At 37.2% G+C, this 20300-nt stretch overlaps 1 protein-coding gene across 2 annotated transcripts in view; it reads right to left on the bottom strand.

The window, feature by feature from the left end:
* Window positions 1-20300, bottom strand: part of NT5DC1 (5'-nucleotidase domain containing 1) — a 125524-nt gene that overhangs the window by 27656 nt on the left and 77568 nt on the right. For both annotated transcript variants that reach the window (XM_064412981.1, XM_064412982.1), the window contains 2 exons: window positions 17045-17219; window positions 12501-12598 (listed from right to left, as the gene is read on the bottom strand). In XM_064412981.1, coding sequence (XP_064269051.1) covers window positions 12501-12598; window positions 17045-17219 — 273 coding nt within the window. The remainder of the gene's footprint in view (window positions 1-12500; window positions 12599-17044; window positions 17220-20300) is intronic.

Here is a 20300-nt window from a genome sequence, read left to right as displayed (position 1 = left end):
CACAGGACAATGGGAAATGGATTTAAATTGAGAGTAGCTTTAGATTAGATATTAGAAAAAATTTTTTACAGTGAGGGTGGTGGTGCACTGAATAGGTTGCCCAGGGAAGTTGTGAATGCCCCTTTCCTGGAGGTGTTCAAGGCCATCTTGGATGGGACTTGGAGCAACGTGGTCTATGTGAAGGTGTCCATGTCCACAGCAGGGGGGTTGGAACTAGATGATCCTCAAGGTCCCCTTCCAATCTATGATTACCTTTCCCAATCCTTATCTGTGCATTTTGTATGGTTTGCAAAACCACTTGCGTGTTTATATGAAAGTGTGCTTTATCTTGTTTCTCAGAACCAAGGGCACTGTGCCAGATCTCTCTATGCAGGAATTTCACAGATAAAAATCTCTTGCTACTATTATTCCAGAAGAAATAATAATCTTGGAGCATTCAGCCTTAGTCTGGCAGTATCACAGAGGCACCCAGTCTGTGGACAGTAATAATATATGAAGTGGTTTCATAGCAAATAAGAATCAAGTTAGAATGAACACGTTTGCTAATGAAGAGAAAAAGTCCTGGGGTTCCTAACTCTACCTAGCAAAACATGCAGCATACATATTGAAGTATGTGAATAATAAAGACAGATTGAAGAACAAAGACAGTGAGGAAGAAGATGGTACATCACCTGTGTTTTTGAACTTTCAGTTTGCAAGAACTAATTCCTTTTGGAACATCAGCTATGGAAGACTTAGGCTCACCTAAACAATGCAGTGTTCCACGACTGCTTACCAACCAAGAAATGTCAATTTTTATATTTTCTGACCTATTATTTCACTGTACTTAGTGGGAGAGGCAGAGTTGCTCCTGAACAAGGTGATGCTCTACACACTTGATATCTACCTCATGTGTAATCCACATCTGCTGTTCGTTGTAGGTCTCCTCTGCCACTTACCCCTTTGCAGTTGTCCTGGCTGCTTCATAAGCATTGGGTAATCTGCAGTATTTAGAGACTGGGAAATTGAGGCAGAGATCAACTGTCATATCAAACTGAAGCAGATCTCAACCCAGGCTCTGATTATGATTCCTCCACATGCTCTCAGCTAATTTCTAGGGCTCTTTTTACGACTTGCTTCCAATAGCAGATCAAAAAAGCAAAATGTGCTTTCTGCAAAAACCAGTTCTACAGACTAACTTTAATAAAAGCTTGACATTTTGGAGAACACACAAGAGAACTCTAAAGCTCTTTAATCAAAACCAGCACATTCAGATTCATGGAAACTATGCTGAAGGGAAGCTTTCTGCATCAGTTACCAGCTCTTGCTTTGCCAGGAATGTACCATACACAATTTTATTTTTGCTTTACTACAAACTGCCTTGATTTAAATTTCCAAATTGGTTCCGAATCAAATCACAAGGTAACTCTTTATGAGGTTCTCTGTCTGCTCATCTACTTCTTTTGAATTCTACAGATGAAAACAATTACATGGAGAAAAAAAACCCCTTACTTCTATAGTGAATTGTTTATGCACATGTCATATATGTCAAAGAATGTTTTTTGTCCTGAAAAGTCATACTGGTAAGTCCCCTATTTCACAGGTGATTTTTCTTTCTTCCAGGAATTCTGTTTGGATTTAGACATCATTTTAAGAACTAGAATGTGAAGCTATTTCTCATAGGTTTGCACTAAGTGTTAGTGGACCAGTAAAGTTTACAAATCTGTACTACTGATTCATCCCTCAGGCACTCCATCTTCCATAGGGTCTGTGCCACTTCTGCAAGACCTTTGGCTTCCTTGCGGCTCTTGCTCAGCACTGCAGTTCTGTGATTAGCAATGAGCACACCTCAGCTGGGATTCAGACCCAGGCACAGAAACACAGTGTGAAGGCTCTGCAACAGGAAACACAGCTCTGGGTCAGTGGCCAATGTTTTGTGTGCAGTGCAGGCACTGCAAAGCCTCCATGGACCAGGACTGCTGGCCCTTCACTGCCAGCAGTGGGAGGTGGCTGAGGATGGATGATAGACAGACAGAGCAGTTTCTACACACTGGTTTCTGTATCTATTCCTGGTACTTCATTGTTTCAAAACAGACATCTGATTTTTACAACCTAATTCTGAGTCAATTTTTGTTCCAGGGAGCGTGGTGGTTGTCTTGTTGCTGGGGGAGGGTTAATTTTCTTCCAAGTGGTCGGTAGGGGGCTTTGTTTTGGATTTGTGCTGAGCACAGTAATGAAGATAAAAATATTTTTGTTATTGCTGAGCTTACACAGAGTCTAACACTTTTCTGCTTTTAGTACTTCCATGCTGGCAAGGAAAGATGGAGGTGCCACAGGAGTTTGGGACGAGACACAGCTGGGACAGGTGACCCCAGCTGACCAAAGGGATATTCCTGACCATTTGACATCATGCCAAGTAAATAAAGTGAGGGGAGGAAGAAGGAAAAGAGACACAGAGTGATGGAGTTTGCCTTCTCAAGTCACAGTTACGTCTGATGGGGTGCTGCTGTCCTGGGGATGGCTGAACACCTGCCTGCCCATGGGAAGCTATGAATTATTTTGTTTTGCTTGAGTGTGCAGCTTTTGCTTTAACTTTCGAAAGTTAACTTATTGAACTGCTTAACTTATTAAACTGTCTTTATCTCAACCCATAAGTTTTCTGCCTTTTACCTTCTGATTCCTGCTGGTGGGGCAGTGAGTGAGCGGCTTGGCTGCTGGCTGGGGTGAAACCACGACAGTGAGAGGCTTACAACTCCATATAAAAAAAAAAGTTTCTTAAAATGATCCATTTCTCTACAGAGATACAGATGTAGCAAGTAAAAAAGCCAGATTTTGAATAAGCTACCAAGAGTGTAACATCCTACTTAGAAACAGGAGTAGAGTCTGGTAATAATCTAAATAAATTTATAAGCTTTCCAGTGGGACATTTATTATTCCATGGACAACATAAAATGTATCTGTTTAACCATCTAATAATAAAATTGTACAAAACAAATAGAATGGAAATATGTGTTCTCTTAATGCCAGAACAGCTGCTGAGTTGTGCATGGCTTGCCTCCGTAGTGTTTCTTTCAGGCTTTTGAAATTTCAATTTAGTTCTTCCCCCCAGACATGGACACTCTTGTATGTGCTGGGAAACAGAATGAAGGTGAAAAAACATTCATAACCATAATCCCACCCTTCTGGTCTAGAATTGTGGGTGTTGAATCAAATAATCTATCTAAAAACTTGCTGGACATTCTTTAGCATTTCTATGGAAACATAAACATGAGAATTCAAGGTGTTATTTCAGAATGGCTGCTACTACTGCTGCAGCAAACCCATTGGTGTTATTAGCACCATGCTCTAACCGGCTGAGCTCATCTCAGGGCTAATAAGAGTAGGCTTGGCAAGCCTTGCTCATGTATGGAAATATACATTTGCTTTTATCTTCCATACAGAACTGGGTCTCCACTTTCAGTGTAAAATCTTCCATGAATCCCAAACATTTTTATGCATCACATATTATTATCACACTATAAATGTAGTCTAAGTTGAGTGCTCACTGCTTTGCTTCTACAGCTTCTCTGTTTTTCTTAGAGAATATGAAGGGAAAGAGAAATATGAAGGGAAATCATCTCCTCTTAATAACATTTTCTTGTTTTGGAGAAGAATTCCCTCAAGCCAGATAATGTGTTTGCCGAACACAGTTTTGTCTGGAATACAAAGTGGTCATTTAGGCATTTTGGCTTTGGTTTTGAAAACACAGACTTAGGTTATGGCAATTTATGTTCTGTGGGTACCCACTGGCTGGAGAGGGTTGGGTTGACAGGCCCTTAGCTCATTCTGCTGTAAAAAAAGCTGCATTTTTTTAGATTAATTTGGCTTACTAAGTGTGGCGGTTTCCCTGCCTTATTGGTCTGGTATAATCCAGATCAGACTGTACCACAGTTCTACTCTCTGCTAGCGGCCTGAAACAAAAGATGATAAAGAAACAACACCAGAAGGTGATCACAGAACTGTGACTGAGGATTTTCTGTAGATGTTGACTTTTAATGACCTCCCAATTGCATGGTGCGTGTGTTTCAAGGCATTTGGCATGCTTCTCTATGAAGGAAGTTTCTTTCATTAAAATGAAACACAAACATGGCCTGAACCACTGGTATGCAGCTGTCTTCTAAAATAAACAACTAATTGAGCTTATCACTTTCAATAATTTGAATAATTGCTGGATAAATCTAGAATAATATGATTAATTTAAATATAGAACACATAAAATTCATGGGTCCAATTCCATGAAATTACAAAGGAATATTAATGAACCGTAAAAATTAAATCTAGCAGAATTAATTGAGATAATGTCAATTTTCCCATTATGCTAAATCTTTAAAAAGAGCTAAAAGGATTTTAACAATCAAGACTGATGAGTCTTTATTCAAACTCAGTTTACAGTTCTTCATTGCTTCTGGATTAGGACATTAGATATCTTAGGTGAACATGCATATCTGCCAGAGATACAATTCAGGGGAGGTCACACAATATCTTGGTTCTTTAGCTCAAACAAAAAAGCCAGTGCTTTTGTTTTTCTAACATTTGTTTATCTGGTCTGCCTGTGGGCTCCTAGAAGACAGAAAGTGACTTATCACATCCTTACACAACAGATTAAAGAAAAGGGTTTTGAGCTTTATCCTTCAAGGCCTTGAATATAACATGATGTAATCAATAGCTAGGATTTTGTAGCAGTGTTACTGTAGTAGTTACTGTAACACCTTTTAAAAATGAAAATATGCTCTCTATACACAAATAATTCTGTTTTGGAGTACTTGGCAAATATGCTAAACATGTTTTCCAGTTTTAACAAAAGGAATATTGTAGATACCATGCTTTTGAAATCAGCAGTTTAAACTTTCTTTGAACTAGCTTTCTCTAATAGTCTTATCAGCTCTGTGCCAAACACGCTATTTAATATCAAAGGTAATCAGCTGAAGCAACCCCTGCTGTCTTTATGCAGAAGCAAGTTGCAGTTTTTCACTGTTTTGATTTTTGGATGAATAACTTATTGTTCCTTTTATCCTCTGAAGTACTTTGAACACTATGCAAACATATAAGGACCTTGGCCTGACATATTTACTGTAAGTTTTTTTCTTTTAAAGAAGGATGGGCATTGGAGAACACATCTCAATACTCAGCAACAAAGAGATGCCTTACTTCAAACACTGTTGAATTTTTTCTTTAAAAAAAAAATTAAATAGAAAGAAGAGTTATTTATGAACAGCAATGGAAATAATATGGACTACCTTCCTATAAAGTTTTCTCGTGCTGTTGCATTCACTGAAAGTCTCTTAGGATGTGGGGTCTCATGGGTGATTTTCCATAGCTGGGTCATTTGTAGCTGGGCTCTCATGGATAGATACTCAGATATCTGGGGATAATCAAGGGGAAGTTTGTACTGCAGCCTTTCCCTGCGTTGGCAGTGATAGGCCCATCTTTTCCTCTCCAGCCTGCTGAGGGTGTAATATCTTGTAGAATGCTAGGCCAGACTGAAATGTGGTTGAAACTGCAGTATTGATAGAGGTTTGCAGTAAAGGATGGGTGGAAATTCCTGCCCACACATACCATGAGATTGCATAACCCTCAGTGCTTAGGCAAACAGAGTAAATGTTAAAGAATCAGCCTGTGTCCTGGTAGCTCTTCTGGCTAATATGGTTGAGCCAAAGGAGCTCAAGAAGGAGCACCAAACTAAATTTTCATTGGCCAGTTCAGCTGATAACCAGATACCTCCGATGGTCAGTTTCAGGCATTAGCTGAAATCCCAGCCCTTGGCCCGTGCTCCAGGTTTACAGTCAATTGCTGTAGTCAGGCCAACACAGTGCCCTTCTGATAAAAACAGAAATAGAGCTTTGCTGCTCAGCCTCCAGCTTCTGATGTGCTGTAAAATGCCTGAGTGAAACCCACCATTTGTGTAAATAAATTTGTATAAACAATGTGATGACAATCTGGCCTTCCAGCACTTCTGAAGCAAGTACCAGTAAAGCCCATTCAAAAACCAACCCCAAAAAACAGAACAAAACACACTCATTCCACTCCTTTTCCTAAGAAAAGGAATGGCTTTGCAGCTCAGATTGCCAAGAGGAATGAACTGTAAAGGAAAGTCATTCCTTGGCTCCCACATGGTCTAATTACTACAGAGTCACAACTTGAAGAACTTACACCAGTTTAACCATGTCACTGCAGAAGTGCATACACACAATATCAGTGTAAACTGCAGTGTCTCTTGCATTCCACAAAAGGTTTATACATGATACACTGCCAGTTAGTGATCAATTGTGTGTCCTCAAGTTCTAATTCATTATTTCTGTAATGGAACAAAATTGTACAAAGCATTTGTTTTTATGAGGCAAAGACCATCAAATATGGTAGCCGAGGACTTTGGAAACTATCAGAAAGAAAGAATTACTTTAGCAACCTGCTCTGCAAAAGGATGTGAGCATGTGCTGGCCCAACTTTATTCTGCTTTTTGCACCTGTTTTAAATGCTTTCACACAGAACTTAGTACTGAACACATAAAACCCAAAATCCAAACTGTTACCATCTACTAAGATTATGTTTATCAAAAATTAAATAAAATTTAACTGTTAGAAAAGAATTTGTTAATCCATCAGGACAGTTAAATGACTCCCATCTTATGTATCCCATGGCTTAATTACAAACATTGAGGACATGATAAGAAATTATCACCTCTGTTCTCAAATGATTCCCAAAGTGTTGATTTTAAACTACATACAGGTACTATATAGCAAATCTTAAAAAGATAAATTGGTAAATCCCTTTGCTTACAAGGTAACATCTGTTGATTTTTAAAATGTTTGTCTACAGGACATAAATATCAGGAAACCAGTAGTCTCTGAGACAGCTGTTTACACTGTCAGAAAAAAAAATCTGTGGATTGGTTGATATCTTTGCAAAGGCAGTACACAAAGTGGAATAGTTTTAGACTAAGATCATTTAAACAAAGGATAGGAGGTGAAACAGTCATCCAAGAAGCCTGACATTGTGGATTTTTTTAAACAATCTCTGAGCTACTCCAGTGGATTATGAATATCTGTATGGTAACAAACCTGGTATATGAGATGAAATTTCTTTGTATGTGTCTCCCACTGTCAGCCCTATGGGCTTGTCCGAGTCTGCTTTTCAGAAAGTGGAGTCAGACACTGATCACGTTGCCAAAGAGTGTGTCACCTGAAGGAAGAATCTTTATAAGGTGTTTCCATAATCCTTTTGGTTTCTCATTATAAAAATTAAAACCAGTCAGGTTCTATCACTGAATATGAAGATCTGTCTACATAATCAGCTATACTAACCAGTTGCTTAAAAAGAAACTCCTTTTTCTCAGAAATCATGGATCAAATGAAAATCCCTGGCTGAGATTAGAGTAGGGAATTATTTCTCAGTGGTGGCTTGGGTATAGAACAAGATGCTTTATCCTTTTCAACCATGGACCTCCTACTGTCAGCTTATTACAGAATCTGTTTCTGATATTATTGCAGTAAGAGATTCTTAATGTTATGTACTGTGAGATACAAAAAGATCGAGTTTAGAAAACTGGAGTACAAAATGCCATTACTTGTTAGTTTTAATCCTTTGTCTTTCCTAAAAAGCTGGAAATCACATGAACAACAGTGACAATACAATTTAAAGAATTGCTAAACAGCATTTCCCTTAAAAAGAGTAGCATGGCTTTTAAGGGCCATATGGCACTATGGAATGTTATGACAATATAAAGGCATCTTCTTGTAGAGGAGATAGGGGAAATGGGTATAGACTTGATAGCTCTTGAATAATGCAGTGTGCAGCCAGTGCACCCTTTACATGCCACTCTGCCACAAGCTCCCAGTAAAACTGCATTATTATGTGGCCTCATGTTACAGAACATATCCACACAGACTGATATGAAGAGGCATCATCTCCAGAAGAATGGCAACAAGCACAGCTGCATTAGGTAAAGGAATACCCTGAGGCAGGGGAAGGAAAATTACACAGGTGCCCTTTACTGGTACTGTTGTTATTCTGCTTGTGCCTCCTGAGAGATGCAAGGCCCTTTGTGGGGTTCCCTGTAAAAGGCTTCCTGAGCTCTGAGACCTGTGGGAGGACAGTGCTGCATCCCCTGCTGTGTCTGGAGGATGTGGCCAGCTGAGAGCCTATTCAGCCCAGGACACGGGTACATCATTTTAAGCTAGGATTGACACACTAGCCTTATTGCAAAGGTCCTCCTTGAGGTGACAATAGAAGTCAAAAAGCAAAGATCTGACATTCAGAAAATTCCATCAGTGTGAAATCCCTTTCCTCTCTATGCTTCCATGTGCTGCTCTTCTCTTACTCTACTTCCCTCTTCCTGTGACCCCACCAGCTGGATCCCCCAGCCCATCTCTGGTGTAGACAAACCCAGTTGTTCACAAAAAATGGCAAAAGAAAACTCAAGTAGCAGACATGGGATCACCACCTTCTGAAGTCTTGCAGTCCCTAATAACCAAAGATAGTCTTCATTCCAGACACATGGTGTTTTACATCCTGTCTTCACATTTTCTTTTCTAATTGGTCCTTTCAGCTTACAGAATTTTCTTGTATTTTCAGAAGGGTGGAGAAGAAGCTTCTGTATAGAACTGTTACAATGGCAGTTAGCAGAAAACCATAAAAAATTAGAGGACTGGGTGTTTCTTAAATGGGAAGCTACATTCTGCAGCAGAGGAACCTTAAGATGGACAGAAATTCAAGTTCAGGAAGAAGGAAGACAGCCTGGAAGTGTAACTGAAAGCAGGCTTTGAAAGTGGTATTCACTGGCACTACATCTGTAGGATTGTTTCCAGCCTGTACAGATACATACACATACACATGAGGCTACACATACGTTTTTAAGTGTGTGTTTTAAATGCAGACACTGAACAGTCAGCAGTGCATTTCCAATCTATGGAAACAAAAACCAAAACAAAACAAAAACAAACCAGATCAGAAAACACAGCTGTGCCTGAGCTGAAAATAAAAGATATATAAGCCTTCTTTAAGACCAAGCAGACTTCCCAGTGAATACAGACTTAGAGAAGGCTTCCAGGAAATTAAGGGTTATCTTTAGCATTTCAATTATAATTTTGCATTGTATAAGATATATCTGGCAATGATCAGGCCTGGCAGTCAGGTTAGTAATTTGATATGCATTAAAAAGTGATGTGATAAAGGGAAAGCTCTGTTGTCAAATGTTACAGAAATCTTCATGTATTGCAGATTATCATATAATTCACAACTGTCTTTTCTATTTATATTCCTTCAAGCCCTTTGTGGAATGAGAAATTATTTTAAGCTGGATGTAGCTGTTGAAAGCAAAGAAAATCCTTTCTTGTCAACATAGGATTTACGCAGACATTTTCAACCTGATCCTTAGCTCTTGTAGCTCAAGATATTATTAGTACTTTCAAGAACCATGAGAAGAATTTTTCCTATGTAAAAGAAAACACAACCTCATGAATAACAAGTAAGTTATGGAGTATTCATATTATGGTAGCAAAGTCTGGGGGTATTTTTATGTGAAGCACTGTTTTTACAAAATATATCCTTTGCTACATAAGTTACCCTAAGCATAAAACCAGTTTTGTCAGATCAAAATAAATGTAGCTGTCCTAAAATCTGTAAAGAAACATATACACTGCTCCTTCACTTAACAGAATGGCACTTTGAAAGAAAATGATGCAAAATTAAATAAATAATCATTGCGCTTTTCAGTGCCCCAGTCACACAAATCTTTTAGGCTTTCAAACAGTGTTTTAGTTGCTTTAAATGATGCACATCTTGAAACGAAAATAAAATAGTGATGCAATTTTAATTGATCAATTAAAATAATTTTTCATGGTTTCCAAATGGGTTAGCTCTAAAATTACTTGTCTGCTGAAAAAAACACTTTTTCAGAGCTGTTACCCAATATCAGATTTCCAGACAATGCCTCCTTTGTCATCTTGTCCTGTTTCTCGTTCTCCTTCAAATGCCTACTGAATACAATTGCCTTTTGAACTTATTCACTGAAAAGAACTTATCCTTCTCTTTAGTAAACTTCAGAACCTGTCCTTCAGTAAATCTGTTGCATAATTCTTGTTATAGAGGAATAACATTTAGCTCCAGTACACAATGCAACACTTGGGATATTTGAAATTAAGAACACATTCCATATTTTGTGCCTTATGCTTAAGTCCATTCACAACACTATGATATATGGTATCATTAGGAATTTATTGCAGCTCAGACCTAATGTTGGAAGAACATGGCTGAGACTCAGACCTGGAGAAATGGGTAACAATGATAAGCAGTTACTTCAGTTCATTTCCTACAACACACTTCTTCCTAGAACAAGGGTTTTTTTTCCCTAAATTACCCTAGCAAAAGTTTAGTGTCTGTGCTTTAAGAAAATATTTACTATGATGTCCACCTACAGATTTTTAATTTTTCAAAGGAAAAATATGAAAATTTTGTCCCCCTGATCTGCAGCACAGTGGCCAAATTCTTCTGCCTGAAGTCTGTAGAAAGGAAGAAAGGAACTAGAAACTGAAATTTTGAATTTTCAGTGGTTCTGATATGAAAGAAAGCCTTAAAAAATTCTGAAAACTGGAAAACAGATCCTCATCAATGTGTTAGAAGCTTCACTGTATACTGTTTCAGTTGCTGTGAGGAACACAGAGGTAGGGCAGCAAAATAAACATTATAGAAATGTATTATTATTTTCAGAATTTGCTCATATAAGTGCTCCTAATTTTATGATGTAAACTTCATATACTCTTAAACAAGCTCTACAGTACTTTTAAACATATCTCTAAAAACCTGTCCTATGTGTATAAGTCTTTGCTTTGAACGTTGTGGTTGGTCTTTCAAAAGAAACCAGTTACTGCCACTGGAACACAAACATATTAAGAAAAAAAATACACTCCCAGGTTAGAAGTTTCAACAAATTATTTATCTGATTATTACTTCAGTTATGTTTGTGTCCTTTATCTATTTAGATGGTGAAGTGTCCAGAACAGAAACTACATTTTATTTTGCATTAATAAGGTATTAGCATAATGAGTGATTGACTGACATTTGAGCTCCTTTGTGTTGTCAGGATATAAACTGAATGAAAACCACTAAGTCAATAAGAGGACTCCAGATAATGCTGTTCCTGTTTGAAAGCAGAGAAAGAAAACATCTTCAGGAAAACTGGTCCTTACACTACATTGTGGTGATTATGCTAATGCTACATATTATCAATGGAGAGAGTACTTGGTCTTCTCCCTCTATTCTGCCCCTTTTTTTGCACAAAAACCCCCCCACCTCATCAAAGTATCCTGGAGCTTTTTGGCTGTCTATTAAATTTACTGAAACTGTCCAACAGGTCCAAAAGCTGCTGGCTGGATTACTGACAGAGGGACACAGCAGGATTTCCTCAGGAAGTCAGGCTAATCAGATTGTTTAAAAGAAATCCAAAGTGAATTACATTTTAATTTCCATTTGCCTTATACAAAACTAAATCAAATGGTTGCAGAACTAAGCCTTTTTCATCCTTTATGATTTTACTCCCCTTTCTCCTTTCATACAAATAGTTCCAACTTCCCTTCTGAGACTACTTTTTTCTCAAATTGTCAACTTGGCAACTATTTGAACTAATCCTTTAAAAATCACACCTAAGATACTTCTTATTTTCCTACATAAATATGTGAAACATTAAAATATAGTTTCAATTTGTATTTCTGCTGCTTGTTTCAGTTTTACTGTAGAAGTTCCACAAGCAAAGTTTCTTGTGGGCTGGAACCGTGACTCTCCTGTCATGAATAAATGATGAACTGTGGTTTAGTGTATGCTGACTTAAGTCATTTTGGCTATAAGATTAATTTTCAGGTAACTTAATCATAAAGGTATTTACCAAAATACGGAAAAACTAACTGTATTCAGCAATGTTTTAGTGTTATTTGTAGTTCAATGAACACTGCTCTTATAAACCTCCTGTGTTACAACCTTAATTACCTAATTGACAACATTGCCAAGTGTTTCAGATTGTTTTAATTAAATTAAGTGAGTACAGGGGCGCTTCCTTTTCACCTGCTTTCTCATTATTTAGCCAAAGGAAACACACTTAATGCTGTTAGATTTCCATCATAAATTCTTTCCTTCAGCTTTACAATTTTATTTGTACAGTTCTCCTAATTTCCTTTAAATTCTTTAAACATTTCTGCTTTGTTTTTTCCCAGTACTAAATTTTGTTTCCTGTACATGACCCTGTGAAAACAATAAAGATTCTTTTTCATTAATGATGAAATATCTGAGCCCTAATGTAATTTTAATTACTATCACAGCTCCGCCTTTTAATTGTCCTCAACACTGTAATTTTAAATTTCTCTGTGCTTCTCAGTCTTAACAGAATTTTAGTCCACTTCCCACACCCCTGCCAGTGTTCAGTTGCCTTAATTTTCTTTACTTTTTTTTTTCCATAGAAGTAAGCAGATGAGAAGGGATTTACAGCTGCAACTTACCAAGAGTTCGGAAAGGTCTTTGATTTGGTGTATGAGAGAAGAAACCAGGTTTCAAAGCATTTGTGATCAAAATGTCAAAATACTGTTCAAAATCATTCCTAGAAAGTAAAGTAAATGTGATTAATTAAACTAACAAATTACTTAAGATGTCATGAAATACTCTAAAAGACTTAAGAAAATATCAGAGTATTTCTTTAAGGCACTTGCTTCTATCACTTTTTTTTTCAATGCTTTTTCAATGTCACAATTATTCTTCTTTTCCTGAGGCTGTCAAAAGAGAGTCAAACCCACAGTGAGTTATCTTTGGGAACACTCATTATTTGTAAAAAGATGTTCCTTCATCTCAGGAGAACAGATGACATTTTTTTTAATCCAAGATGGCAACATATATACAGACACGGACAAAAATTTGTAAATGAGGGATTTTCTTTTCAAAGAAGAATATCTGAAGTGATGGGGTAGGAAGTAACTGAAGACACTTAAACACAGGTGCTTATATTGCAGGTATCCATACAGAAGGCATGCACAGGCCTAAGATGCCCTTGGCAGACAACTGAGATCTAATTTACAGCCAATGGAAACTAGAGTGTAATCTCACATATTCCAAAACTGAAGCATCATTTTGATAGCTGAATTCCCTCTTCAGACTCTGCTGGCTCTCACTACATCCCTGCTGGTTACAGGGAGGCTGGACATGTGGCCACAAATAAACAGCCACCAGCTTCTTCATCTGCCAGCTGAATGCCATAACTAAATTCAGAATTTTCGAAGATCATTTGATCCATATATACAGATTATTATCTGAACTGTGGAAATCCCATCAGTTTAAATGGGCTTGAATGTCTCAGCAAGGTATGTAAGAAAACATTCCTCATCTGTGATGCACTTTATTTTATCAGACATATTTCATTGCTTAGGTGACTTCATTGCCTACAACATCCAAAACGAGATGGATACTCTTGCACGGAACACAGGAATCACAGATGGCAAGTCCAGGATGGACACAGGCACTGAAATGCTATCAGCAGTAGAGGAAGTTTGCTGGAAGTAAACCAGTTAACTATATCACTTTCAAATAATTCATGATCTTCTATGGGACTGAGATATCTTATCAAAAACTGAATGCTCTCTCTATGAGAGACAGCTTTTGGGCTGTGCTCAAAATTACATTCCAGCCTTAAAATAAAAAGTCCTTTAAATTTCCTTTCTCTAATGAAATTTTAGCTTTGTCTATTTTTTCTCCACTTGTGACCATATGTAAACCTTTGCCTTTTAAAAAGAACCAGTATCAAATATTACAATGATGTGTTTTTAAAATTTGCTTCCATGTGGAAAATTCCAGATGCTGAGCAAAGAGGGTTTGCTGGGTTATTCTGTCCTTGGGTGAAAAGTATCAACAGAGGTAATTTTTTCAAATTAGCAGCTGGTGTAAATAATCTATCTACAGGTAAATTAAGCTTGAATTTGCAAAAAAAGCAAGCATTTTAGGAGCACAACAAAGAACAATTAACAAGTGAGAGGATGAGAGGAAATGGCCTCAAGTTGTACCAGAGCAGGTTTAGATTTGATATTACAAAAAATTTCTTCACAGAAAGGGTGGTCAGGTATTGGAAAAGTCTGTCCAGGGTAGTGGTAGAGTCACCATCCCTGAAAGTGTTCAAATAATGTGTGGATATGGCACTTGGTGATACGGCTTGGTGGAGAACACAGAGGTGCTTGGTTAATGCTTGGATTCAAGGTCTTTTCCAACCTAAATGACTCTGTGATTCTCTGAGTTGTGAGAAAAGTGGCAAGTGCTTTGTTTAAAAAAAAATTGAAACAGAACAAACAGACTTTTCAGAAGAATTGGTAACTTTTCACTGATTGTTGAAAAACTGCTTTGCGTGAGGAGATGTGTTATCTGTGGCCTTTTTTGAAACAATATATTCAATCTCATGTACAAAGCTACTGTTTTTATGAGGGAATTTGTGTTACATTATTATGTAACACTACACATATACAGCAAATCTGTTCCACTTGTTGCCTGTGATTGGTAGAGTGGCCTGTGGTTACAGTAAGTAGCTAGCACAATGGGCAGGATGTATCTTATACATGTATCATAACTTTCTCCTTCTAAAAACTGCACTCTGAACTCAGATAGTGGTTGACGCCACAGACAGAGCCAGTGGAGAAACATCCACATTCTTGAAAGGTATTTCATCCCACTTATTTCAGACATAATTCTACAATGCAGAAGGATTTGCCAAGTATAATGCCCAGTGGTTTCTCTCCACTAACCACAGAGGGAAAACAAAATGACAAGCTTCAAAAAGTTCCCCACTTTTAGGCGGCTAACATTCCTGAAAAAGTGAAATACTCTTGGCTTCAGTGACTATGTGATGACTGACTCATCTTTAGGTGGGCTCCTGCCAACACTTAAATGTTCAGTTACTGGACAGCATCCTCGTGGTATGTAAGATTGAAAAGTCACACTATAATGCTGCTGTGTGAATGAAGTGGCACTTGCTCTTTAAGGTTTACATGTTTTATATACTGATCCCAGTAGTATGTCTGTGCTCTGGCTGGGAAACAGCTGTCATTTTATTTCAAAATTAAGTTTTTTCTTATATTTCCTCTCCCGACCAAAACGTGTTCAAGTTAAGGACAATTTTGTCAGATGAGCACAACTGGGATATTTTGCTCATGAAATGGTAAACATGAATTTCCCAGCACAGGTTTTATGAAGACAGTAATTTCTTCACCAAAAAGGAGCTTCTTTAATAAAGGGCTAAAAGTTAAACTGTTTACTAAAAAAGTAAACAGTTACAAGGTAAGGATATTAGGAGTAAGAGGCTAAAATTGTACATGCATCTCTGTTTTTCATATTTATCATTATGGGTTTTTTTTATTTCATACTATACAATTTTGGGCTTTTCAGTATCATATTGATTAACTGAAAGGAGTGGGAACAGAAATTAATAAAGGATTATGTAGGTGCCATTCATAAGTGTTGATATCAAGAATAAAATGCAGTGTTGATGTCAAGAATAAAAACCAGTTATCCTGGTCAAATAAAGTTAAGGGCAGAGATAATAGGTGTGAACCGAAACTATATTCCAGTACAGCAAAAAGCAGCACAGGTACAAAGAGTCTTTATATCTGATATAAGAGGCATGGAACAAACAAAACTACTAAAAAGTTCAGATTTTCAGGAAAATAACCCCACTTCACTAAAGTCTAATAGACAGTGGAGTATTCAGCTCTCCAAAAGCTATTTGGAAGCCACACTGCATGAATCACTGGAAAATAAGATTGTAATAAATATCATAGAACATCCTACACTTTTGTGGAAAGAGAGAGCGACACAGTATTCTTCTAGCAGGGTATCTTTTTTGGTGTTTTGAAAGGCAACTGATAATTTCTGGTATCTTGCTTACTGTCTTTCAGCTACCTTCAACAGCTGAACACTATTCACCAAGGAACAGAAAGCCAAAATCACTATATGTGGCCAAGAATTTACTTTTGTACCAAATTTTAATTTAGGAAATAACTGGACAGATTTACAGAAAAGAATTAATTCACAGGCATCTTGCTCATAAAGGAGAATTGCTTTTTGTCAGGAGGTAGATTTGTCCCTCAAACAAGCAAGTATGATGCTCATGCAAAGCAGTGAGAACTGGCACAGTTGATGCTTCATTTTAGCATTTAGCCTAGAGAGTACAAAAGAGAAGTGATAGTGGCAGGACTGGTTTTGGAAGGCAGCTCTGTCTTTTACCTTACTTGTGGTTTTCTTACAGTGTTGCTGTATTCATTCTGCTGTTCCCTGGCATACCCTGATAGCCAAGGTAGGCTGACATTGAACTACTTTATTTCTTTGATTAATAATAAATAAACAGTCTCACTATTTGCATCACTGATTAATTTCTTTTTCTAGGTAAGCAATAGTTCTGCTGAATTTCACTGAATTTGACTTGACCAGCCATGTTCTTAACATTATGCTAAAAACAGCTGTTGTGATCAGCAACTACAATCTTAGCCAGTTGCCAAGTGCAATGAACTGCCTGTTTTATCTTTTCTGCTGTGGTGAAGCACATGCATCTTTTGAAAACCACCAATGGGAAAAAGTATTTGTAAGATTCTCCTGCAAATTTACTGCAAGGAAATGCAATAGTACTACTAGTTGCATTCACTGCTGGAGAAGCAAGAAAGAAGTGGCTTAAATTAGACAGTCTAGCAAAAATTTACAATAAAATTAGGGATTAGATGGTGTATAGGATATTGACCTGAAAAAAAGATAATTCCCTGGCATCTTCAGGCCCATCACGATGCCTCCAAAAGGATGCAGGTTATAAGTGTGCTGTGGGTCAGACACAGCTCACAGGCTCACAGATGGACTTCTTTGTCTCAACTACCCTGGAACACTCTACCAGAGAGGGGTCCAGCGGAAAACTTGGAACCGAATAATTCACCATACATAAACAAAACTCAAATTAGCTTCCCAATAACTCAGGCTTATCTCCAGTTGCTGTTGAGCAGATATAATTTGAAATGGACTATGCACTTACCCAAGAACATGTTCACACAGAAGCCTGCAGTAGTCACTGTGAGAACTGGTAATTAACAGCAGAATCTTCCCAGCATTCTTTAGTTGCTTCAGCCACTTTTTTACAGACTCGGGACATTTTTGTAAATATTTGTCTGGATGATTTTTCACTTCTGGGAAATACATCCCACAGTCTTCTAAAAAAATAAAAACATAATTATATTATCCAGTCTTGCTCACAAACCACTTAATCCACACAACAAATATCCTTTTATGTGCAAACAACACAATTAAAATAAGGCAAAGCAAAGTTTAAAAATTTCTCTGGGCTGTAACATAATAGAAACCAAAACCCCCAGTCAAACCAAGAGGATTCACTGAAATAAGTTTGCATGGCTTTTTTATTGTGGAATTTTCATAATGATTTTATTTGATGTTCTTTTGCTCATAACAGTTAATAGCAAAAAAAAATAAATCAAATTATAGTTCCATGCAGGAAATAATTATTTCTTTTTGCCTTTGCTCAATTTTTGGATACTCAGTTTGTGATTGTAAAATGAGCTAAATGTTTAGAAAGTAGTAAGGGCCTAAAATTCCAAAGAACACCTGTTCGCTTATTTCTGACACTTTACGTTAGCATTGACTGATCAGTAACATCCATCTTATTATTCTTGCATTTTTCTCAAGTAGCACTTTATCTATGAAAGGTTGATCAACTGGCAAAGACTTGTAAGTATTTGGAATGCTAGGAACAGATGAAAAAAAACTGCCCTGTTCCAATTTCAGCTTCAATGATGTTCTTTTTGCCAAATAAAACAGCAATAGAATTTTGCAAATACACTTGGAATGTAAGATTTTTAAACGTGTGCAACAACACCAACTTGGCAGTGCAAGTTACCTATTCATTAAAGTCACCAATAAATATTCATCTTGTTATAGCCATAGCTGCTTTACCAAGACGTCAAATTAACATTAAATTTCTCTACATATTTCCTCTGTGCTCAAACCCTCTATAACCAAAACTGTCAAGCTAGTTAAAGGTTTAAAAAGAAATATAATAATTGTAGAGACAGAAATGATACCAAATATTTGGCTCTCAGTCTGTGTGTGTTATATTATAATGAACATCATCATAGATTATTTTTCTTCCAGCACTTGTTCTATATGCAACTGTCTGTGGTCAACTTTGCTGAATGATTTAATAAATCCCAGACATTACTTAGCCTTCTGGTATGTGAGTAATGCTGTTCTCTAGTTTGAAAAAATAAGATTTAAACCACTTGAACTTTAGCTATTTAATGGAAGAGAACATGCATGCTTGAAACAGTAGTATCAAAGAAAGAATGAAAGATGCTGGGTGCTAAACATTGTTCCATACGCTACACATTCAAACATCTACAGATGGCAGGGAACAAAAGTCTTCCAAAAGAAGATTCAAATTGGCTGTTATCCCTGGAATTAGACAGGAGGCAAAAATGTATTATTCTGTACTACGAACTGGCAGATTTCTTCCAAAAAAGTAGACTGGTATATCTGAGAAGAGTCTCTCAAACAAAATCTTTCAACTCACAACCAGGCTACTCTTCCAGTTCTTTGCTGTATTTAGGTCAGGCTGTGTAACAGTGTCTACCAGGGATACAAGCCTGTTCCTGCAGCCGGCATTATGGGATGCCATGACATTTGCCTTGAGAGCTAGCCAAGAACAATGATATTTTTGATTAAACAAAGCAGATTTATGAAAGAGGTTTCCTGTTGTATTTTCCCTCCTTCTTTCCTGAGGCATGAATATTGTTTGGGATGAGCAACAGAGTTTCTAGGAGCAGAATCTGCATTTTTTTCCTCCATATTATAACTAGCAATAATATTTCATATGCTATGCTATGATAATTTTTCTTTTTGTGTTTTGGAAAGCGCACAACATTAGATGAGAAGGAAGGGGGACACAAAACAAAGCAGGCCTAGCATTAGCTCTTACAGGTACAAACAATTAAAATAAAGATGGCAAAGTTAATTTATATAACCAGTGACCTATCACTCTTATCACTCTCAGATGAAAAGATCCGTTTTACTCCTGGATGCTCTTTGTTTTTCTGTCCTTATGAAATCCCTTCCACTGTCTGTGACCATTATTTTATGTGCAATTTAAAGCCTTTGAGTTAATTTAATCAAAACAGTCTGATTTGTCCATAATCTGTGCAGTATCTTCTATGTGACAAATCTATTATATTTGAGCCTTTGAGCTACATATGCATTGGAAAAGGTCAACAACTCTGGGTTCAATACATGAGCTGAAAGAGAGTCTTATTCTAGCTTTCTATCTCGACCCTGAAGCCCAGCTGTTAATTGCAGACAAGCAATGAATCAGTTCTTGACACTGGGATCTGAAATTTTCCTCTGGGCTGTTTGCCATATCAGGCAGAGGCAGCTCAGAAGAATCCTCATTAAAGCATACTCTACTGTAATTAGGCCAGCATGGCCCAGGAAAGCAGAGTTTGCCTTAATTCCTAACATACTATTGTGTCTGGTGAAGACAGTTTGGTGGAATACAAACTCATACCTGTAAATGAGTTTAATCACCAAAGCTTGCAAGATTTGATTGAAAGCCAAATAAAATAAAAGGCAAAAAACTTGCTCATTAACCCAGGGCAGGAGCCAATTTTGACGAGTATAGCAGAGCCACAGGCACCTTGCTGGCAGAAAGAATTGTGGAAGCTTTAACATGTGATGGAGAAATAGCATCGTGTCAAGCCTTCAAAATCAAATGCAATGATTTCTTAATGACCAATGAAGCCATTTTCTCATTACGGCATAGGTTTTACTATGTTTTTCTAAAGTAAACAAACAACAAAAATAAGAAGAAAACTCTATTAAACAAAGCACCAGTGAGAAATCAGAAAATAAATAATTTTATCAGAGACAACAGAGGAAAGCAAAAATGAGTGATTATGCAACTGTCACACAGCTCGATTCTTGAAAAACAAAGAAGTAGTTCACCAGAATAACACTGTTCTGTAGAAATAAGAAATTTCTCTAGCCTGTAAAATCTCCCTGATAATGCTTATGGGACATCCAAATTGGAAAATACTCTTAAAAAATGGAAATATAAGCAAACTTGTTGGTCCACAAATTCATTGTATCAAAGTGGGGAACTTGTGGTCACTGCCAGATCTACAACTGATGGTTTGTTATCTGTACACTGCCTAAAATAAAAGCTCTACTTTTTTCTCTCTGTTTTACAAATATCACTTAACATACAGCTATATGGACATATATATTAA

The sequence above is a fragment of the Passer domesticus genome, chromosome 3 (genome assembly GCF_036417665.1).
Source record: "Passer domesticus isolate bPasDom1 chromosome 3, bPasDom1.hap1, whole genome shotgun sequence".
Taxonomy (NCBI): Eukaryota; Metazoa; Chordata; class Aves; order Passeriformes; family Passeridae; genus Passer; species Passer domesticus.
The sequence above is the reverse complement of the archived record's forward strand: the minus strand, read 5'-3'. Positions and strand labels throughout refer to the sequence as shown.